The 25,044-nt window shown below is 33.0% G+C and overlaps 1 protein-coding gene across 1 annotated transcript in view; it reads right to left on the reverse strand.

The window, feature by feature from the left end:
- The window catches only part of LOC140452550 (nucleolysin TIAR-like), a 364,201-nt gene that overhangs the window by 38,181 nt on the left and 300,976 nt on the right, over positions 1–25,044 (reverse strand). Inside the window, exon 4 of the mRNA XM_072546876.1 lies at positions 3,180–3,282. Within this exon, the coding sequence (XP_072402977.1) occupies positions 3,180–3,282 (103 nt within the window). The remainder of the gene's footprint in view (positions 1–3,179; positions 3,283–25,044) is intronic.

Here is a 25,044-nt window from a genome sequence, read left to right on the forward strand (position 1 = left end):
CATCCATTCTCCTTTAAATAATAACGCAATTACTAATTATTTCTAAATACGTTGACAATCTAAACAGTAGTCAAAAAAACTTTTATTACAAAACCTTTACATAACCCCAAATTTGCAAGACTCACTGTGCCAGCTAAGTGGCAGAGAGTTGACCCCTAAAAATCATACGAACAAGCTGAATTTGGCAGAGAATAATAATTTTGGGACCTGAATTTTGAGAATATTAAGACCTCCCTCTCAGGGGGTAAAAACGCAAAAAAATAGATTTACCAAAAATCTATACATCGTAGAGAAAAATGTTTCAAATAAAAAATGTAGCTGAGATAATTTTAAACAAAAATATTTATAAGCATTTTTTGTGTAGAATGGACTGTTCTCTAAGAAACAAAGTTTGAAGCGACCGTCGATTTTGCATGTCAGTTAAGCGCGCGAAATCAATGTTCAATAAAATTTGTAACAGCTCGACGGTAAAAATTCGATATCTTTTGATCCAAATGACCTATGAACAAAAATTAAGATGCATTTTAAAGGCACAGAGTGCAGCTTTCGTATAGGGTTTTTGTATTTTGGAAAATTTTTTATTTTCCGAAAATAAAAAATTTTCCCTGCTCCTGGTACCAATATTTTTGTGGCATTAGGTCATGAGTCATTATTTTTGTATTACCTACCTAACTTATATGTTTGTTGTAATATTGTTTTATATGTGATTAATGATGGATCATATAACCCATTAAATACAGATCAAATGAAAGTTTGCTAAAAACACTGATATAATCGAAAAAAGAGTTTTACTAGGATTGCTCTATTTAGCTGGGTGTTTGAAAAGAAATCGGATAAAGAAGAGCTGTGGGAGCGAAATGGCAGAAGGGTTGACATGTTTTGATTAACCATGTTGCAGCAACGTTATTTACCTTTGTTAAGACATCTTTGATTTAATGATTTAGAAACTCGAGACCAAAGAAAATTGTCTGATAAGCTAGCTCCTATAAGACAACTGTTGGAAAACCAACTAATTTTTTACTGCTCCAATTTGATTTAACGCCGCCTCTGTAGTTTGAATATCAAACATTATCTATTAGTAAAAAAGACCAGACAATCGTCAGCGTATTTGACACCTCTTCAGCCCACACACCTCTCCACCGTCCCTTTGCCCCCTCTAGTCGCATAGACCCCAGTCGCATTAAGTATTTCAAATTGTTAAGTCGATCAAGACGTCTCTCTCTCTCTCTCGCCTGTGCCACACAATTGTTCTTACAAGAGCATAGTTAAATTTAGTTTAGTGTTGTAAAGTGTATACAAAAATATATTGTGGAAGTTAATAAACCGCTAATAAAGGTTTAAGTGTATAATTTTTCACCATCACAAAAGGAAATAAACGAACCAGCAACCAACTAAATCCTGTAACAAAATTAGACAGGTCACCACGAGGGTTTGAACCCTCTTTTTGAGGGTACCCTTTTGGTTTGAAGAGTACCTCTTCCAAACCAAACAAATACGGATTAAAAAGGTTTGCCTTAGTTGATATAAAAACCTGATATACTTTAAATTAAAACTATATGTTTTTTTACAACTAGAGGGACTCTTTCAGTTAAAAAATGATCCAGCTAGAATTGTCTAGAGATTAATTGATCCAATATTGGGTACTGAAAGAAAACTTACGTCTGATAATTGGTTTACTAGCTTTTAGCTTATTACTAAACTTTTGATCACAATCTGATATACGTCGGTACCGTGAGAAAAAACAAAAGACAGTTAAAGTTGGAGTTTGGGGTATAAACACCAAACATTTCCAAGAAAATACATCAATACCTAGAGATAGACGAGGGAAGACAAATAAATGGAACAGGTAAATTCAAGTATTTAGGAACCATAATATCGAACCAGGGAACAACAGAAGAAGATATAAACAACAGACTGAGACAAACAAGAAACTGTATAAGACAACTAAACTCAGTGTTGTGGGATAAGAACATTACGATAAAGACAAAAAAGAGAATATATAACACCCTGACAAGAAGTATCCTGACATATGGGTCCGAAAACTGGACAATAAACAAGAGAAATAGAGGTAGAATAAGAGCAGTAGAAATGGAGTTCCTGAGGAGAAGCTGTAGACTTACAAAAAGAGACAGAATTGAAAACGCAGAGATTAAGCGGAGAATGGGAGTGCAATCAGACATAATCGACTATATAGAGGAGAAGAGACTATCCTGGTACGGCCACGTCAGAAGAGCGGACAGAGGACGCTGGATAAACAAAATCACAGAATGGAGCCCGATTGGAAGAAGAAAGAGAGGCAGACCCCGAAGGTCATTCAGAGATGAAATCGACGAGGCTATGGAGAAAAGAAACCTGCGAGATGGCGACTGGAATGACAGGGAAAGTTGGAGAAAACGGTTGAGTGAAGGAAGACAGTGAAAACTGTGGAAATCCTTAGTAGTAGTATACATCAATATCATCCTATATACCCAACAAGGGAAAAATGTCATCAACTATGCACAATAATGATCAAATAGACGAATTAACAGGTGATCAACAGAAGCCTGAGCTTATATTGTTTTATAATTCAACGAAAGGTGAGGTCAAAATACCCACAGATATCCAATGTTGTTTTTTTATCCACGAATGTGGCTGGAATAAATTTCCAAATTAAAAATCTGGCCAATAATCAAAATGATAAGTTGCTTTGTAGAATATACATAAAACGGTTGACCGCAAAGCTAATCGACCAGCATCCAAAGCGTCGCTCAATGGTGGAAAATATCTGTTCAGCTATTCGCAACCGACGCCAAGAAGTGATTGGAACTTCAAGTGAACTTCCAGGAGTTCCAGAATTCCAAAAATATATATATTAAAAACAATGTAGTTTTTGCATTAAAGACAGTAAGACTCGATCTTAATATAATAAAAGTTAATTTGCATGAACCCTTGTTTTATTTTTCACAATTTATGGACATCCAGCATTTATTAAATATTTTTTAAGGTTATATTATTTATTGGGCCTACATTACATTTTATTGTTTAAATGATATTCATAAAGAAGTAAAGCGTAATAATATACCAGTATTGTTTTGATTTTCTATTTAATAATTTATTAAATTTTGTGTCTTACAGACTTAACGCCACTACTGGTGTTCCGATATAGGGCACCACCAGTGCAGGGTTAATGTGTAACATACCTTCACTTTTTGGTGCTGGCGGTTTCCGTGTTGCCCAGTTGGTTCTGATACTTCGGCTACCTAACCATTGACCATTCATTGCCGCTATTGCACTTTCTGCTTCCTGTAACAAAATAAAATAAATGTTTTTACTACTACTGAAAAATGAATGCGACTTAAAGGACAGAGGGGTAGAATTAATAGTTAAATTTAATTGTGTTCGCGTGGGTTTCTTCTTTCCTTTGGAAGCTATCAGCTTTCCAACAAAACCAGAAAAAACAGGTTTATGAGGGCCTAGTATACCTAGGGCTCTTGTATTAAGCCCTCACATAGCAACAAGTTCTGTAGAAGCTTCCTCACCCTTGATTGGAATAATGGAGACCTGTGTGAGCCGTGTACGCCTCTTTGTCATCTCCTACATTTGTATTTATATCTTTAGAAGAGTCACTTATTTCTGAGTCATTTCCTAGGTTATCTTATTTCTCCTATGCTGTGTCAATGTTATAATACAACAGAATTCGCCATCTCTCTGAGGCATCGCTTAGGCAACACTTTTTCCGTGTGACACTACCGATTAATTAGTCTGAACCACAACTTAAAAATTTTTCTTCGTATTATTCATAAAATAATAAGAAGTAATTGCAAAAGAGGCCTAGATATAACCCAGTTTGGATTTAGTACAACATTAAATGGTGTAAAATTTATTAAGAACCAAAGCCATTGATGGTAGAGACCTACATATCATTGAAAACTTGTTTTGAAAGCAGAAAGCAGTCATACGATTGGATGAGAGATCGACCGACGAATGTTTTATTCAAAAAGGTGACACACAGGATAAGATTTTTAAACAGGATTTGCAAGATAAAGATTTTGAAGTGACAGCAATGATGAGCTGATTAATAATCTTAGGTACACTAACGACACAAAAGATGAAGATGTACTAACAAAGAATTAGCGGATGAGTGGATAAATATATTGATAATAAAAATAGAAAAAAATGAGTAGACGGAACAGCCGGAACTAGACAAGAAACTGAGAAGTAGTCAAGCAGGCTTCTGTACCGAATGCTCCACCATTGATCATATTTGTATTCTTAGAATTATATAAGAACAAGCAAATGAACGACAAAAAGATATAGATATAAGTTTTACCGACTTTGGAAAATGCCTTCAAACATATAAATAGTGTACAGATTTGGAAAGATAAGACTATATGGGATTACAGAAAATATCATTCTTCTTCTCATGGCGCTGTCTCCTTTCGGAGGTTGGCGATCCAAAGTGCAATTGTAGTTTTGGAAACTGCTGCGAATGATTTGCTCAGGTCTTTCAGCCACGAGTTTTTGCGTCTTCTGTACGCGATCTTTTGCCCTGTACTTCTCCTTCCAGTATAACTTAAAGTAATTCGAATCTTTCGCCTCTCAACACATGACCCAAGTATTGCATTTTCCTATCTTTGATTATTCTTAGTAATTCTTTTTGTTTACACATGCGACGCAGTACCTCAACATTAGTAACTCTTTGTACTCATGGAATTCTCAACATTCGTCTGTATATATATATATATATATATATATATATATATATATATATATATATATATATATATATATATATCTTAAAGACATCTATTCTTTTTTCTATTTCAGAGTCCATTGTCCAACTTTCACAGCCATACAGTAAGACAGAAAAAACGTAACATCTGATCATTCGGATTCCAAGATGCAGACTAAGGTCTGATCTTGTAAAAAATATTTTCATGCTCATGAATGCTTTTCTTGCTTGTTCGATTCTTGATAGGATTTCTTTTTTGGATTACACTGACTATTAATGTTTGCTCCCAAATATTTTATGGAATTTACCTGTTCTATTATTTGACCCTTGGCATACACACGTACGTTTATTGGTGTCTTTAGTTTTGGAAACGTCTAGATGTAAACAACATTTCGCTGTGGTGAACTACCGCATTTATTATACTTTGTAGTTCTTGTGCGTTGCTTGCCATTAAGACGGTATTATCAGCATATCTGATGTTGTCTATGCTGATTCCGTTAATCTTAATTCCGCCTTGGACTTCGTCTAATGCTTCTCTGAATATAGACTCCGAATACAAATTAAACAGTAGCGGTGATAAGACGCAACCCTGTCTCACTCCTCGTCGGATTTGTATATCTTCGGATGTTGTGTGGCCTATTTCGATTGTTGCCGTTTGGTGCCAGTATAGTTCTGAGATAATTCGCAAGTCTTGTTCGTCAACTCCAGTTGTTCTCCATATACCATTAACTTAATCAAACTTTTGTGTAAAAAATACAAAGCCACACTGGAGCAGTACCATAGAAAGTGGAATCAAGCTGGGATGTGTACTGTCCTCTGCCCTATTCCTTATTATGACAGATTATATAATGAGAAATGTAACTGATGATCGAACAGGCATTAGATGAAACTTATTTAAATAGTTAAAAGACATCTGCCTGCTAACCAAACACTGCAATCATATGCAAACAAAAAGTGACCAGTTGGCATACTACTTCGACATGATCGCTTTGAAAACCAAGATATTAACAAATAATAACCAGTTAAATAATAAAATAATGATAAAGAATAAAAAATTAAAAGAAAAAGTAGACAAAAGAAGGTTATAAAAAGATATAAAGATGAGAATAATACGGGCTCAAAATGCATTCAATGATTTAAACAAAATTTGGCAAGCAACTAAAATATTGGAAACAAGAAAAATTAAAGTCTTTAATAGCTGCATCCAAACTATATTACTTTACATAACAAAAACATGAAAACAGGGTAAAATTATATCTAAAAACATTTGTTAGGAAATCTTTCAGCAATATTCTGAAAATATACTGGCCTACCAGAGCAAAAAATACAGTACTTTGGGAATGAACAAAATACACTATCATATCTACTACAATAAAAAAAATGGAAATGGTTTGGGCATACCTTCAGGAAAGATTAAAACAACATAGTGAAGCAAGCACTTGAATATCAACCTGAGAGAAAAAGGAAGTGAGAAACATCAGACAACAGCTAGAAAAGAACTACAATTGGAGAACACAAAAAAAAACTGGAGTAAGATAGGTAAAGTCAAAAATAAAGCATGAAATAGAAGAGAATAGAAGGATTTCGTACAGAGTTTATCTAGAGAATGAACAAGAAAGTAGATGCGCCGAATGGCCAGCCAGTCATCTTATACTTTGGCCAAGAAATGCATAAGCGTCTAATACTAGCAGGTATTGCACTAGAGAGAGAAAGAGACTAAAACAGACTTCTTAATAAAAAATATGAACATGGAAGTCACATATAATATCTAAGAAACCTTAAGTTAAGCATAAACTGGCTAATAAATAAAAAAATTAGTAATCCGTGGAAAATAAAAGAGCTATTACAGGACATACTAAAACCAATATGGACAGTTTGACATAGAACTATTGCATAAATATTTTTAAACGATTATTAATAAATCTCTGAAACGTTTATCAAGTTGGTATTGATAGAATTTACAATTTTCACTGTAAATTTCTTCGATATTTATCGTTTAAACTCAGTTGTTATTTAGTTGATTCTACTATTCTGAAATGTCACTTATATTTACCTTAAAAACCGTTGGTTTTGAGTACGAGTTAATTTTATTATTTAAATTAATAAAAAGTTTCAAATATATTGCTCTGAGATTTTGGCTAAAATCCATTTTGCAGTTACTAATCGCTAAACGAGATAGTCGGTCTCGTTTCAAGTCTCAATATGTAGAACCAATTCTGTTTATTGTTCATTTTTATCACGATGTTTTAAGCAATGCTAGTCTGATTCAGGAGTTTGATTTGTCCTCAGATTTAAATAGTTTCAGAGCAGCACTTCTCGATGTGTCCCGTGGGCGGTAATTGTTATCAGACTATACATTTTATTTCGTTTTTTTCATTTATTAATATTTGTTTTATTGTCTTTGATATTTTCTGAGTGTATTTTCTTATTATAGCGAAATGGTTTCGTCAGTAAATAAACAAATAAATAGATACGCTAACAAGTTATGAAATATGAAGCGGAATGAAATTAAAATATCGGAGAGGTACAAGGAAACAAACTGGGGATGTTAAAAGCTTGCTTAGAAAGAAGTTCATTCTTATTAGATACAATGCTGGTGATTCTAAAAACCAAATGAGTGGAACTCTAAGTGTTGATGAATGTAGAAAATTTACTCTACTGAAAAATCGAATTGTTAGTTACAAAAACTGATCCAAAAACACGTCATGGACCAAAAGGTGAAGAATTATATTAATAAAACTCAATAAAATAACGTTTGATTAAAAATCTACCAATTATAATTTATGATACTCAAGGACCACTCAAAACTTCTGCAAAAGTTCAGAGGTTCCGATTTCTCTACACTGTTCTTTCTGTATAAAACACTAACCAGATCCAAAATCGAATACGGTTCAATTGTTTATGCCTCTAAAACCAAGACTATCCTTAAACCGCTAGATACTTCTTCTTCTTTTGGCATCATAACCCTGGATGGGTCTTTGCCTGTCTGGCTATATCCTTCCATTCAGATCTCTCTTGTGCCCTTCTTCTCCATTGTCTTATGTTCATTGTTTTCAGGTCGTCTTCCACGTCATCCAACCATCTCGTTCTGGGCCTTCCTTTTTTTCGCCTTCCTATGGGCTTCCATTGTAACATTTTCTTAGTTGTTTTTGCATCGCTTTGTCTCTGCACATGTCCCAGCTATGACAGTCTTTGACTTTTCACAAATCTTACAATGTCATAACCTTCATTTAACTCATTAACCTCGTCGTTTCTCCTGATTCTCCATGTGCCATATTCCTCTTGTACCGGGTCATATACTTTCCTCAGTATTTTTCTCTCGAATGTCCTGAGTTGGGCTTCATCTTTTTTCGTCATTACCCAAGTTTCACATCCATAGGTTACTACGGGTCTAATCAGTGTTCTATAGATAGTCATTTTGGTTCTTTTGTCTAATAATTTCGATGTCATCAATCTTTTATTAGCATAGTATGTACGATTCCCGCTGGAAATACGTGCATTAATTTCGCTACTTACGGAGTTCTTCTGATTGATTTCTGTGCCGAGATATGTAAAGGCATCCACTCGTTCGATAGTATAGTTGTCTATTGTGATATTATTTTCATTGTCAGTTATTCTTTTGACTGTCATATACTTCGTTTTTGCTTCGTTTATTTTAAGACCTCTTTTTCTTGCTTCAGGATCAATTTGTTTGAACACTCCCATTAGTCGTGGCTTATTCCTACTAATGATGGCTACATCGTCTGCATATGCAGTAATTTGTACTGATTTGGTGTTTATATGGCCGGTTATATTGTTTTTTCTGATGACTGCCTCAAGAACTAGGTTGAATAGCATGGTTGATAGGGCATCTCCCTGTCTTACTCCCATGTTGATGTTAAATAGGGGAGTCAGTTCTCCATCTACTCTGACTGCGGCTTTTGAACCCTGCAACGTCATTTTTATGAGGCTGATGTATTTCTTAGGTATACCTAGATTACAAAGGTCTTCCAGCATTCTGTCTCTATTCACACTATCAAAAGCTTGTTTAAAGTCTATATACATATTATATAGGTCTATGTCGTATTAAACCGCTAGATACAATCCACAATATCGCACTTTAGATCGTTCTCGGAGCTTTTTACACGTCACCCATAGAAAGTTTATATTGCGAAAATGGAGAATCCTTATTGCAGTATAGGCAGACACTTCTAACACTTTCACATACTTCTTCTGTAGCTATCAATAGGGAGCATCCACTATTTGAAAATACGTTTTCCGAAAATAATCTCGACCTTCTCTAATAGACCTCGGACTGGAAAACTTTATTACATGCAAGTAAGATCAATTTTAAATAAATTTGACGCATCATTCCAAGATGTGTTTCACTGCAACATCCAAAATCCGAAAACTTGATTAACAGATATCCCTAATTGCAATACATCTTTAATAGAGTTCTTTAAAAAATACACCAATACCTTACTAATAAAAAACAAACTAAACGAGACTACCTAAACTACATAAAAATCTTCACCAATGCTTCTTAATCTAATGATGGCATTGGTTGTGCATTTGTTGCTCCAACGTCTGCTTTCCAATTTAAACTACTAGTAGTTCAAATGTTTTCACAGCTCTACCGTGTCCTAAAATATGCAAATCTCAAATATTTCAAAACCTCTGTTTCTTACTGACTAGCTCAGATCTCTTCTTGCAATGCATTATCTGTATCCCAACATTCCTTTGGAGAAGCTAATAAAAACTGAACTACAAATTTCCCAAAAGAACAATATAAATCCTAAATTTATATGGATACCATCGCATATAGAAATTATCGGCAATAAATAAGAAGAGAGCAAGAAGCAAGAAATAATCGGCAAAACGTTTTTTAAACAAAAAATCATTGGTCAGTCGCAGGGCAAATGATTTCTGTCGCAGTCTAAACTAAGATCTATAAAACTAGATAAACGACAGTGGAAAACTAGTGGTAGTACACGGTTTCCATTCTCATTTCTAATAATCTCATAGAATCGTTAAGATAGTCTTGGGAAATATCGTTACCGATTAGAACTTTTAAGTCACCTAAAATAATCATATACTCGTTAACTTGAGTGTCGTTTATCTTCGTATGCAGGTTTAAAAAAAATCTCTTTGATACATTCCTCTCTATTTATTCAAGTGCGTATACTTCTATAATGCTAATTTGTTTCCTTCTAGTTTTTTTCATTTTTTATTGATTAATATACGGGCTCTTTCTTAAGTTCTTATTTCTTTTGGTACGCCACTGTACACCATCAGGTAGTTGTCTAACATTTTTTAACTTTTTCCTTTTTTCCTGTTTCTTGGATATCTATCACATATGTCTATCTGTGCATCAAGAAGTTCTTTAGTGGGTTCCTTTTTTCTTGTGTTAAGGATTTTGGCGTTCTAGACAAGGCGAAAAGTTTGGGTTTTACCAAAATAAGGTTGGAAAGATTGCCTAGGCAAAAAAATTTTCAAAGTTTTTTAAACAGTTTTCAAACAAATTTTAACAATGAATTTTTTCAACCCAGACAATTTTTTTCCAATTTTTCTGACCACTCCGAACAAAATAGTTTTGTTGTAATTTTCTGTAAACTTTATTGTTTTATAGTTATTATCAATTTAAAATATTAAATATTATATATATTATAATTAAAAAAACATAGCTATAAAATATTATTTTTGAATTTACCAAGGCCCTAAATTCAAGTTCGATCCTTGTTCTATCATTTCCCGAGTTTTTTCCTTAAGTATTTTCGGTTTATTTAATTTTAAAACATTGTTTTTTAATCGTTCATGAAGAGTGTAGGATGCTCAAAAAAACAATGGACACCGCAACGAACAAAAGTGGATAACACATGAATAAAAAAAAGAGAACGAATTTGTTAATTGCCCAATACTGACGAATTCTCAGAAAACCTCAATAATCAAAATAATAATAAATTTCATGTTTGGAGATCCACCCCCCATTTGCTAGAAAAATCGATTATAACTTCACACGACAATAAGTTGATTTGACGATTGTTGTATATAAAATTGAATGATTTTTATCGTACTTCTAATAAATTGATAACTTGTTCGAACAAGGGTTTGAACTGCTGGAATAATTTTATTTTGTAACAATTTGAAATACATTTTGGTATTCAAATTGCCTTCAATAAAGAAAGGGCCAATAAAATATCATCCCAGAATTCTATGTCTGAATTTCAATTCGGAGATATTTCGACGATACAGTAAGGCTTAAAGGTTTATTTTTCGGCTATCAATAACTAACGACGGATGAATTACGGGATGTTTTCTGTGATTAAAGGGAAATGAAATCTTATATAAAAGTATTTAATATATATATATATATATATATATATATATATATACATATATATATATATATATATATATATATATATATATATATATATATACGATACACAAGGTCGATAATTCCATATGGTACATAATATCCAAAAAAATTTATTTGCATTTGAGTATTTAAAAAAATGTAGGCAATGATATTCTCCAGGCTTGGGTAATATGTAGACTTCTACAGGGTACTGATTAATAATTACCTTATTATGCATTATTATACCCTATATATTTTCTCATATTTGGATTGCTCTCATAATCCCTGTTGTTACAATAAAGGGTTTGACACTAGTGTATAAAGTACACTCGCGATCATAAAATCCGGGTCACCTTGAAAATCACCGATATTTCATTTTTAACGGGCTTTATCGTAAATAATAATAAAATAAATACAAACTAATGCATGTTTCTGGGAATTGTTGTCGGCTTAGCGGTTTCCTTTGCAACAAAGAATTTCAATGGTGCCGATTTCGCGGGAAAGCGCACACTTCCCAAAATGAACTGTACCTGTAACTGCCGCTTGTTTTAAATGTCTCATTTGTGCTTCGACTTTCTATTCAAACGCAATGAACAAACGTTTATTATTGCCACCATTAGTGTTTATTAGTGCCATTATTAGTGTTTATTATTGTTTATTTTTTGCCAAAATACCCTTGACTGTTGTTGAAACGACACAAATTGTTGCGCTTGTGAAAGACGGTCACACTCAACGGCAAGTCGCAAGAACTGTTGGCGTAAACCTTTCTACGGTTCAACGAGTGCTTCAACGCTTTCAGGAGAAGGGTTTGCTATCCAGACGACCTGGCTCTGGACGAAGAAGAATGACCACGGTACGAGATGACCGTTTTCTTGTGTTTCAGGCTTTACGAAACCGGACCTTAACTGCGATTATGCATCGAAATCGTCTACAGGAAGTACGAAATCGCAATGTTAGCGTTGCAACAGTCAGGAGAAGACTTCGTTCTTTTAGACTATCATCTCAGGTAATGGCTACATGACCGCCACTTCGCCTGGAGCATCGAGTTGCACGACTAGCTTTTGATCGACAATACGGGCATTGGGGAATTAACGATTGGAGCAAAGAGTTATTCTCAGATGAATCCCCTTTCTGCCTAACTGGATCCGATGGACGTGTAAGAGTTTGGAGGAGAATCGGTGAATGAATTTCACAAGCTTGCATTGCTCCAAGAATGCCATTTGGTGGAGGCTCGGTCATGGCTTGGGGAGGTGTATCTTCCGACTTCCGCACAGAATTACCCTTTAACGAAAATGGGTCCTTAACTGCACGAAGGGACATTACGGAGATTCTGAAAGAACATGTTATGCATATCATGCCAAGGCTTGGAAATAACGTCGTTTTTATGCAGAACAACGCGCGAACGCACGTTGCCACGATCATTATGCAATACTTGGACGAGGTTGCAATTACGAGGTTACCCTGGCCAGCTAGGTCTCCTGACCTGAATCCTATCGAACATATCTGGGACGATTTGAAAAAACGTATTCATCCCCTAACATCTCCTCCTAACAACGGACAGGAGCTTAAGGATCTGTTAGTGAGAGAGTGGAATAACATACCACAACACGTAATCCGGAGAAAAATTGAGAGTATGCCCCGTCGTCTGCAAGAGGTCATTAGAGCAAGTGGAGGCAATATACGATATTAGTCATTGAAATTTCACTGACATTTTACCATGTTCTGTATTTTCTATTTTTTTCGTATGCCTGTTTTATCAACAATTTGGTTTGTTTTCTGCTTTTTAAATAAAAACAATAAAAAACCGTTTTTTTTTTCCTTTAAAATAAACATTGATGACAAATAAAAAATACGTTAGCCTAAAAAGAAGGTTATTACTGCATCAGAGGCAAAAATATTCCAGAAACTTGAAATTTTCAAGGTGACCCGGATTTTATGATCGCGAGTGTATTTAACGAGTTATGACCATTTTTTTTTAAACTCGCTATGAAATAAACACACTGTATGTAAAAAAGGAGTGAATAAATAAGTATTCGTTTTACATATTAAGTTAAACTTAATAATTAACTTAAACTTAATAATTAAGTTATTGATAAATACTAGTATACAGGGTGAATTACAAAAGAAAATTACGATTTTCTCTAGTTTTTCAATGTAAAACTCATATATTTAACCTTGTCAAAAGATTTCATTTATAATAGGTACTCTTTCATTTTTGTTAAGCATCTACCTAAACCTAACCTAAACTTATTACATTCCAATTTATCATTTTTTTAAATTCAATGGTAAATTCATTTTAAAACATTTCCTGTTATATTTACACTTTTAAATAAGTTATTCTAGCATAATTGTTATAGACGAGACCATTTTAGTCAATAATATATATTCATAATTTTACTATCTTACTAATAAAACACTCGTATTCTAAGTTTATTCCGTATTTATACCTAGAATAGTTATCCTAAGTATAAGGTAAATATAATACTAAAATAATTTGTTACAAATAAACTCGGTCTATGTTAGTTATAAGTATTCCCATTTTATTCCGAAATAATAGTTTGGCAATGTCGCAATCTTTTGCACAAATACATAGAACAACGACATATTGAGTGAAATATGTCAATTTTGATTTTTCTTTGAAACTGACACCAAATGTATCTTTATTTGTTATCTTATATGTTCAGTTTGAGTATTTTAAAAACCTTACACCATCTTTAGAAAAGCGATATCTTATTCTAAATTCTCGATCAGTGTATTTTGAAAAGGGATGTATTCTTTCTTTAAAAGTTTTTCTTTTTCGTGTATTTTCCATCATGTTAATTAAATTATCAACTTCCTCGACAGCTGCAACACCTCTTAAACACATTTTTTTATTATATAGCTACACACAAAACAATACAAAAAATAATATATTCTTGTCACTGATGACTATGACATTCATAAAATAGGTTATACTAGACTTAAACAAGGGTGTGGGTCTGTATAATCCTGGAATAAATTCTTATATCAAGTATAACCTATATCTAAGTTATTCCATGTTTATTGGTAGTGATTTTGCCTATACCTGATTTATTCTGAGTATGTTTTATACTTGGTTTATTAGTTATGCTAAGTAGAAAATACCTTTTTAATTGAAAGTGATTGGCTACATAATAAAATAGCAATTTTCTGATAACACAAATACATACGTAATAAAAAATGAACTACAAATTACGAATATAAAATTAATTACTGTAATAAATGCTGAAAATGCTTTCCATTTTGTATAATGCTCCAGTAGTTATAGCTTCAAATAAATTATTTAAATTACTTAACGTATCTGGCGTTATATTGTAAACGCAAATCGTTTGAAATTCTAAATGTTATATCGTCCAATTTGTTGCTAGAAAGTTGAAAAAATGTCAGAAATTTCGGTTTTTTATAAATGTTACTAACTTGTTTCAAAATGAACTTAGAACCTTCATATTACATGGAATAATAAACTTGTGGTGCTTAAAATATGACCAAAATTTTAAAGCGATCAGTCAATTAGTGTCAAAGTTAAATTTTTTTGCAACAATATAAGATAGAAAATAATGAACTTACAGTAATTCTACGGGTAACTTATGAAAGAAAAAGAATTATTCTATCAATATTATTAAAAAAAAATGAAGAAATATAATTCTAAATATTGCAAAATGATTTTGCGAAAATATATCGATTTTTTTATACAATTCAAATGACTTTTTAACCAATGCCTATAGGAATACAGCTTTTTCATATTTCGAAATCAAGCATGCATTTTTTCACAAATTTGAAAAAATGTAGTTGTACTAGGACAATTTGGGACAAAGTTAGTCTTTTTTTTTTAAATTGACAGTAGCTTTGTTTATAAAAATTAAGAGATATAATTAGCAACATTTGAAAAGACATACTTTATAGTTTTAATGTGTCAAATTCAAAAAGATTGTCTTTGAACTGAATCGTCTGCAATCGTGGAATCGTGGCTTCCAAATGTGGTCTTTAAAATCGGCCGGCTTTGAAACTTGCGGAGCGATGGAGGGGACGGAGCTGTTCACTCTATCTCTGGTCATTGTTTGTGGATATCAACGTTCCCTTTTTAATTTGTATGTATCATTTTAAAAAATACATAAATTGTTAAATAAACTATCTAATTTGTTTAAACATTTTTTTTTCAATTTTTTTAGTATTATTTGAGGTAATTTTTATTGTAAAATATAAATATTTATGTTTAATGTATAATTCTTTAATAAATTTCGTGAATAATTATTATATTTATGTAATAATGTTGGATATATATTTCAGAGCACCCACAGCTACCTTTACCTTTAAGGTGCAAAAACCCTGGTCGTACAGAAAAATCAAGATGAAAATGCCAGAAGTGAAATGTCCATTTATTCCTTCAAAAGGACAGAAATTGCTTTCTTATGTTTTATATGCTCTAGTTTTGTAGATTTAAGTACTTTTGGTTATAAATGAACCCATAATAAATTTTTTTATATATATGTACGTGCCATATTTTTATTAATGGCAAAAAGGTGTTATTTGAACTGTTTTCAAGTACATTTTAGGTAAAAACAATTAAAATATTTTTTCGTTTACTGAAAAAAAATGGTACTGAAAGTTTGGTACGAAATTAATAATAAAACGTAGTTACTTTTTAAACTACCTCGTATCATACTGCCAAACCTTATATTAAAAAACGAAAACATCCAGAAGAGTCCAAAAATGTAAAAATATTCCGTGGGTGGGTGTTCCATTAAAAAAAGATTGTTCCACCCCATCAATACGGGTGGTCTAATATATTTAAAAATATTTTTAGAGCATGGTACTATCAATGAACTTTTACCTAAATTTTTTTTGTATCTCTTACGGCAAATGAGCAATTGGAATTCCTTGCACTAATGCTACACCTTGTATACATACCTTTATTGTTTTTTCTATAAGCAAGTATTCTTGTAAATTCTCTCTTCTAGGATACATCTTTCAGTTTTCTAAATATTGAAATAAAATTAGTTTTAGTTTCAAAATTTGGAGAGTCCCCATTATGAATGGAAGCCTCTATATAATAGAGACAAATTAATTCCCTATAGATATAAGATACTGAAAAATTTTAATCTATTGTTTAGATAAAGAACATTTTGATGATAGATTGATTAGATTTTGAAAATAAACGTTCCACTTTTCGTTTTTAAATATTGGGTAAAGATAATCCCCATCTCCGGGATTAAACAGAATCCTGTAGTATATTCTAATCACAGTAAGGTTGTTAGAAAAACACAACTTTGCTTTTAAAAAAGCAATACATTTTTTCTGATTTTATGACTGCAGAGAGACTACACAAAGATAATAGGTTCAGTGGCTTATTAATGCTAAAATTAAAAATTTTATTAGTGTGAATAGCACATAAAACCCCCATTAAGAATTGTAAGGATATTTTAACCCATTCAGAATAATATTTATATAAATTTAAATTTATTGTAGAATTTTTATACATCAAAAAGTGACATTTATTTTTTATGAAAGAAAGGAAAAAGAAAGAAAATTATTTAGAGGAAAGGCAATTTTACTATAAGACATATGTTCTAGATACAAATCTGACGTGCTTCTAGTACAGGAAGCACATGGAGGGCTGAATTCCCCAAACTCAGGTTATTCGGTCTATAGCTGATCGCTGAAAGATCACACAATAATTATGAAAATGCTAAGTTTGCCCAACCTGGGTTGTACATAATACCATCTGCTATCAGTGAGCTCAACAACGTATGTATTATTACTATCTATACAACAAGCTACTCTTTGACTTCTGTATACAAGCCCCCTGGAAAAGATTTTATTTTCACTGACTTAATTTTAACTACCATAATACCATCTTCATCCTGGGTAATTTTAATTGTTAAAGTACTAAATCTCGATACAGAGAGACTGATGACAATACTTGATGGTTAGAGCTATGTGCAGATCATGGCTAAATACCACTGATAAGGTAACTGTACTCTTTACCGACCACTTACTATTACCGACCGCAATGAATTTTTTCAGTATGAGACGCATTATGAAAAGTCCATATAACTACAGGTTATAAGAATCATTGTGCATCTGTGTTGGCATTATTAAGCCTTTGTTAATATAGCAAGGTGAGTATTGCACTTTTATAACAAGAAATAGCACAAAACCACGTTTTTTTTAAAGATTTAATGTGTTCGTTGGTTAATTATTTTCTCCAATTAAAATTTATTTACAATTAAAGAACGGTCGGTAAAAGGTGCTTTAAAACTCAAAATCAACCTTCACCGACTGGGCGGTCGGAATGAGGGGAATATAGTCATTGAAAATTGTAAAATTTTAAAAATGTTTTAGCATACAATTATGCATAATATATTCTTTTTCTTAAAGATAATAAACCAACTATTCACTTGAGCATTTACCGACCGACTAGATTGTAATTTTCAATTAAAAGAAGGAACATGAAAGTTGAACAAAATTGTATTTTATTGGAAGAATTACTTCAAATAGAATATTAAGTGTCATATTTCCAAAAGTCTGTTTTTGAACGGGAAACGATAATCATATTCATGGTACTTCATTGTTTTAAACGTGAATGAAATATATGAATTTTAAAATATTCAAAAGTAGTCTCCTAAAATAATATTTTTTCACTGTCGGTGATAGAGTACAAAAAATATATATTGTGACCTATTACCGACCGAGAATATTATGAACGTTTTCTTTCCAGATACAAGAAAAACTTTAAGCTATGTCTGAAAAACGAAAAAACTATACCAATGAAATTATTCAGCAAGCATTGGATTTAATTCGAAATGGAATGTCGTTTGGAAAAGCATCCTGAGAATTCAAAATTCCAAAAAGCACCATAGTTGATAAAATTCATAACAAATATGCAGAAGGTGCTACAAGTGGGGTCCACTGTGTCCTGATTGCAGCTGAAGAACAAACCATAGTAGATTGGATTCTATATTTAGAAACTGTTGGTTTTCCTGTAACAAAAAATCAACTGTCGGGGTGTGTTGCAGAGAACTAGTTCGCCGTCTAGAACGAGCTTTAAAGACGGAATTCTAGGTCGTTATTGGTACGAAAATTTTTTCTCTCATCGAGTATGTCACAATCTCACCAAACTTTGGCAAATATAACAGAAAAAGTGTAAGAGGTTGGTTTGATAGAGTTTTAGACTATTTAAACACATATAATTTAGAGGAAGTTCTATCAGACCCAAAAAGAATTTTGAATTGCGACGAATCAGCTTTTTTTTCCACCAAAAGAAAAATGCGTAATCGTAAGAGAAGGTTCGAAAAAAGTTTATACCAGAATCGGTAATGACTAGAAAGAATGCCTCACGCTACTTTTGACAGTTTCGGTAGAAGGGCAAGTTGTGAAACCTACTGTTCTTTTTGCCTATAAGAGAGTACCAGCCAGTATTCATTTGAAAATTATGAATGTATTCTATAAAAAATGGATTGTTGAAAAGCACGTTCCTTTACCTGTTGTGCTTTTTCTAGATGGCCATTCTTCACATTTAACGCTTCATCTAACTGAGTTCTGCAAAAGCAAAGGTATTATACTAATTGCTCTTCTACCTAACTCCACACATCTATTGCAACCACTAGATGTTGCTATTTTTAGGCCTGCTAAACTTTCCTGGAAAAACAGGATCCATAATTGGCGTATTAGGAATAATATCAAAAAACTAAAACGGAAGATTGTGCAGAGGAAGAATATGCTGTTGTTATTTATGAAGGAGAGTACTTTCCTGGAGTAAGTCTTGACTTTGACGGTACGGGACTAGAAGTGAAGACTATGATAAGAAGTGGTTCACATTGGAAATGGCCTAAGAAAGAGGATATTTTATCATATTCAGAAGCAGAAATAATTTAAAAAATTAATCCTCCAAAACCCGTAAATATAAGGGGCATATGCAATTTCGGAGATGGATGCAATAAAGAATATAATAATAAAAAAATAAAATGATTTCATACCAAAATTGAATCTATTATACATGCCCAATATATTATGTAACTTTTTATTTGTTGTATTATGAATTTATATTTTTTTAAATATTAAAATTTTCAACTACGTCTGTTTTTTCAATTGAGCCAGTACATATGATTATTTTTAAATAAATAAGTTAATATAATGTTGTTAATTACTTAAACAAGAAGTCCCCCAAGAAGGTCGCTGATAGGACTGAAATGTCCGGTAATTAGGTGCTTGTGGTCAGTAATAGCAAAAAAATCGGTCGGTGATAAGTAAGTTTTTTTTAAACTGGTCGGTAAAGTGAGCATTTTAATGAAATTGTACATAATTATTAAAACATTTAAAAAAAGAATTAAACTGTGATAATATTATTTGTTCTATATTACTAGCTGAATTGACTTATCTTTACAAATTATGCAAAGAAAAATAAAAATGTATTCTTCTTATTATTGAGTCTGCTTATACGGAAAACCTTAAGTGGTCGGTAAAAGGTACAGTTACCTTATACGATGCCAAACATCATTCCTCTTTTAACAGCGCTAGCTGGAAGAGAGGATACAATTCGGATAATATTTTTGTATCCAGCCCAATAGCAGCTTAGTGTAAAAAAAAACATTGAAGATGAAATTTCTCGCACCAAATACAAACCACTTATTTATACTATGATCGCTGTAATAACACCACCAGAAACGCACTTGATTTACTTTTTAAACAATGAATTGGGTAAATTTTGCGTAGAATCTCGATAACTATATTAATAAAATTCGCATACAACACAAAACTATGACCAATTTATCAACAACTGTTTCTAGAAGTGACATTACGCGAGGATGCCGCACTCATTATGTTTAAGGACTAACAACTCCATATTCTGTTCTATTGCTCAACCGGTATCATAAACTATCTCAGATGAACGAAGATCCAAATGGTGCAATCTCGTAGAAAATATGAACATGACACAGAATAGTAGACCTGCTTGGAAACTACAGAAGAATCTTAGCCAGGACCCTAGTGAAAAAGCAATTACTTCTAAATACCTAGGAGATACTTTGGATAGCACGTTGTCATACAAAGAACCTTGTTTGAAACTAAAAGGCAAACTGACGATCAGAAACAATATTCTCCATAAGCTTGTAAACCAAAAATAAGTCGCACATTATGGAAAGCATTAGAACACGCTAGATACATAGATGTCAATGAGTTATCAATGAGTCACCAATAATCATGAGTGGATATTTGAGACTCACAACCAACACATAAACTCTATCCTATGATAGGCATTACTCGACCTGATGTTCGAAGACAAGTAGCTGAAGATGGGAAGCCAAAGAATCAAACTCTAGATTCGCCACATTCTCTCCACAATTAGCAGCTTATAGCACTAAGACTCAAATCGAGGAAAAGCTTTCTGGTCAGATCAACACATCTGCAAGATACATCAGAAGAAACTCATCTGACCAGATGAAAAGAATTTGTTCCTCACAATCTGAATACTCAAAAGGAACTGGTAGCCATCTTCCTTACCCTGTATTAAGGACTCCCAATCGACTGCAAGTTGTGTTGAGTGTTTTTAAGTGTAAAATAAACATGGAGAAATTAGGACTGTTGACTGCTAACTCCAATACCTTGTGTACATGTGGGGCGATACAAGATTCAATACATCTACTTAGTTGTCCTCTGTTAGAGAAACCTTACACTGAACACGATCTTATGCACGCAACTGATAAGGCCATTTAAACCGCTCTTTTTCGGATGTACGAGATTAAATTGTTTGAACTGGACACGTAAAGTAACGTAAGTGCCAAAGAAAATCTTGTTATTGCAGAAATTTGGTGAACATTATTGTATTTATAAAATACGTTGTGAAAACTTTTATTTCGGTAAAACATCAAGACCAATGAATGCTGGAATAAGTGAACATAAATCTAATGTCAAAAATAGAGAATTTGATCAATCTCAAATAAATGGTCTACAAACAAAGAAACCTACAATATTCCACATTGGAGATGCAACTAAAGAGAAAGATATATCAAAGGAACATGATTAATTGCATATCAACATCAAGTAGAGCAGATCGTGTGCAAATAGCTAAAACCACGCCGTTCTTATTTTTCTGAAAATATCATGTACAAACAATGTAGATACTATTAAAAACTTGCCAAGGAAGAAGAATATACCTAAAATGTAAGATAATGTTAAATTATTTTTTCACAGGTGGGTTCAGATTTCATCTGCCTCGTATATTTAACAAATTGAAAAATTCATGGAATACATATGTACGTCTAATAAGAAACGCATTGCGTCAGAGTTGCGTACCCCGTGCAGAATGACAGCAAAAAGTCGTTCAGCCTGCAATAGAACTCCTTAGGGTCACGACCTTTTTATATTCTACTTCACTCTGAATTCCGCAGACATATGTTTTCATTACCGACCGAAAAAAAAGAGAAAAAATCTACTTTAGATACACCTGTACCAGCTCACTCAGAGGCGTACACATGCACAAAAATAACATTTTACAAAGAAAACAAACGGGGTAGAATAAAATCAAAAACAAGCATCTTTGTCCTATATTTTCGGATATTTATAAACGGTAAAACGAAGGGAGGATAAACACAATGTTTTTGTTGTATAATTCTTTTTGCGATCTATTCCGTAACATACGGAGGATAATCTTCAAATTACAGAAAAAATCAACAAAAAGAAATAAAAATACAGATATCAAGTTTAGTTCAATAATGCCCGTCTTTTACTAACACTTATTATTTTTGCAACTTTGTTAAAAATATCAATATAAAATTGGTTATCTCAAATTGTCAGTTTTCCGTTTTAAGCTTTTTTGAACTTTTGTAATAGTACGGGAGATAAGATTACATTTGAATGTAGTATTTTAATACCGACTGAACGTAATAATAATATTAGTTTTAACAACAATATAGAAAATCTTCAGCAAAAAGTAAGAACACTTCTCAGAAATCTACAAAAACATCATCTTTGTAGAGCAGTGAAAAGAACAATACTACTGCGGTATCTATAAGAAATAGGTCATATAGATATAGCTCAGTATTAGAAAAACAGGCTGCTAATTTAAGAACTTATTTTCAGAAGCACGTCATCTAATTTATATTACGCAATTTGCGCAGTAGATTGCATAACTTTGCGTAAACTGAGGAAACAAGAACTTGATGATACTTTCAATGAAAAAAAAAAATGAGCAACTGAATGGGGAAACCTCTAAATGTGCGATATTCTGATATTGCTAATGTGAGCAAAGCAGATGTAAAGTAATGATGTGAGCTAGGACTATATCGATAATACAGTCGCAATTCAGGACCAGGTTAGTCCAACCAAAAATTTATTTAGCTCACAGACCAACCAGTGGTACATAATAGACCGGATCTCATACTAATTTAAGTGGCCATACTTAACAACAATATTCTCCGTGTTAAAACAACGAGAATATCAGGAGAGAAGAGAAGTCCAAAAATATATATAGATACAAATAAGTAAAGAATGGAGAGTGGAAAGTAGCCAAATAAAAAAAATTATCCTCTTTACAACTGATGTTCCAAAAAACCTTCAAGTCAACATTAAATAGCTAGGTCTGAATGAAAATATCTGTAGCGCCTTGCAAAAACGATATTTATGGCGACATACATATGCGTACGAAAATGTTTGGCAACCTTAACATACCAAATTACCTAGGGCACGATAATAAGCAACAAGTGCCTCCAGTACTCAAATATTTTGATCACGTAGGTATCTAGGATTGGTCTAAGACAGAGAGACAGTATATATTCTATTACCAAGCAGTGATTTGGTCAGTACAACCACTGCTTTTAGGTGTTTTTTTCTTCGTTTTTTCTTTTGTACTTAATTCGTTATAGTGTTGTAACGTAATCTGTAATAAAGTTAAGACTTCTTAGGCATTAATACCAAGTAGGCTTATGTATAGGTACTCTTCTTTTTTTTATTTACATTTAAGGCGCAACAACCTGAGTGGTTATTAGCGCCGCTTGGTATTATAATTTTTTTACCTTTTTCTTCTTCTTCTTCTTAAAGTGCCCTCTCCTCAAAGGAGGTTGGCTACTACAATTTTAAACTCTTCTCTATCTTCAGCTGTTTTTATTAGCTGTTCAAAATTTAGCCCTGTCCATTGTCGGATGTTTCTGAGCCACGATAGTCTTTTCCTTCCTAGGCCTCTCTTTCCCTCGATTTTTCCTTTCACTATAAGTTGGGCATATTGGTACTTATTATTTCTCAGTATGTGGCCTAGGTGTGATGTTTTTCTAACTTTTACTGTGTTAAAAAGTTCTCTTTCCTTGCCTATTCTATGCAGCACTTCTTCGTTTGAGGTATGCGATGTCCATGAAATTTTGAGTATTCTCCGGTAGATCCACATTTCAAAGGCCTCCAATTTATTTACGGTTGATGTTTTAAGAATCCACGTTTCAACTGCATATAGAAGAGTCGACCAGACGTAGCATTTTGATAAACGTAGTCGAATTTCGAGTTTTATTCGAGAATCACAAAGCAGTTTTTTTATTTTTTCGAAAGATTTTCTGGCCTGTTCTATTCTCGATCTTATTTCTAGATCAGGATTTAGGCTGCTATCGATCCAACATCCCAGGTACTTAAATATATTGACCTGTTCTAAAATGTGCCCATTTATTGTGCAAGGTTGAGGTACGTTTTGGTTTTTTCGGATTGACATCACTTTGGTTTTTTTAATGTTTATTTTCATACCAAATTGCTCACAAATCGAGTTGGTCTTATCGATGAGTCGTTGTAGACCTAAGTCGGAATCCGTAATTAACACTGTATCATCGGCGTATCTGATACTGTTGATATTTACGCCATTCACCTTGACTCCATCCTTGGAATCCTCCAATGCTTCTTTAAATAGAAACTCGGAGTAAAGATTAAACAGCAGAGGCGACAGAATACATCCTTGTCTAACTCCCCTCCTAATTTCTACTTCTGCGGATGTGGAACCTTCGATCCTAACTCTGGCATTTTGGTTCCAGTACAAGTTTTTTAAGAATATGATGTCTTTTCCATCTAAACCGACTTCTTGCAAACGTTCTAATAGTAGGTCGTGTCTTACTCTATCAAATGCTTTTTCGAAGTCTATAAAGCATATAAATATATCTTTCTGTTGGTCGTAGCATTTTTTTGGCGAGAACTAGTAAACTGAACAGGGCTTCTCTCGTTCCCATGCCGGCTCTGAATCCAAACTGAACTTTACCTTTTTGGATATATAATATATACAGATTTTTACGTACATAAATCTGAGTTAAACTTAGTACATTGGTTAATAGAACATTACACATTTATTAGAAAACTTAAAACAGACGAATAGACCCAGTTTTCTTCTAGACACTCGCGTAGCGTTGCCGGTAGGTTACACTTTTTCCTCTCATTTGAATATTCAGGGCATTCGATTAAGCAATGTTGGACACTTAAACTGTTAAAACCCTTACCGCACATTGGATGAACACTTTCAGTAATATGGTATTCATGTGTTAAGCGTGTATGTCATACTCTCAGTCTGTTTATTATAAATTGGTCTTTCCTCTTGCTACACATATTCTTATATCGTGTAACTGTTGTTTTTATGTCTCGTAGTTTTTGTTGAGATTGATTCCATTCTTGAAACCACTGTTCTTTCAATGTCGAGGTAATCCAGTGATAAAAATCTTTCTTATATGTAGGTTCTATCAAGTCTTCGTTGTTAACTGAAGATTTGGCGGCAACATCTACTCTTTCATTACCATGTATACCTATATGTGACGGAATCCACATAAATTTTGCAATCGTATTCTTTTGCTGCAGTTGGTACAAATGGTTCTTTATCAATCTCAACAATGGATGAGTTGGGTAAATGGTGCCTAAGCTACTCATGGAACTTAAGGAATCTGTTATTATTAGGCACCTGTGTAAGTTAGCGTTCAGTGCATATTCTAATGCTTTGTAGATTGCGAATAGTTCTCCTGTATATACTGTG

This window comes from Diabrotica undecimpunctata, chromosome 10 (assembly GCF_040954645.1).
Source record: "Diabrotica undecimpunctata isolate CICGRU chromosome 10, icDiaUnde3, whole genome shotgun sequence".
Taxonomy (NCBI): domain Eukaryota; kingdom Metazoa; phylum Arthropoda; class Insecta; order Coleoptera; family Chrysomelidae; genus Diabrotica; species Diabrotica undecimpunctata.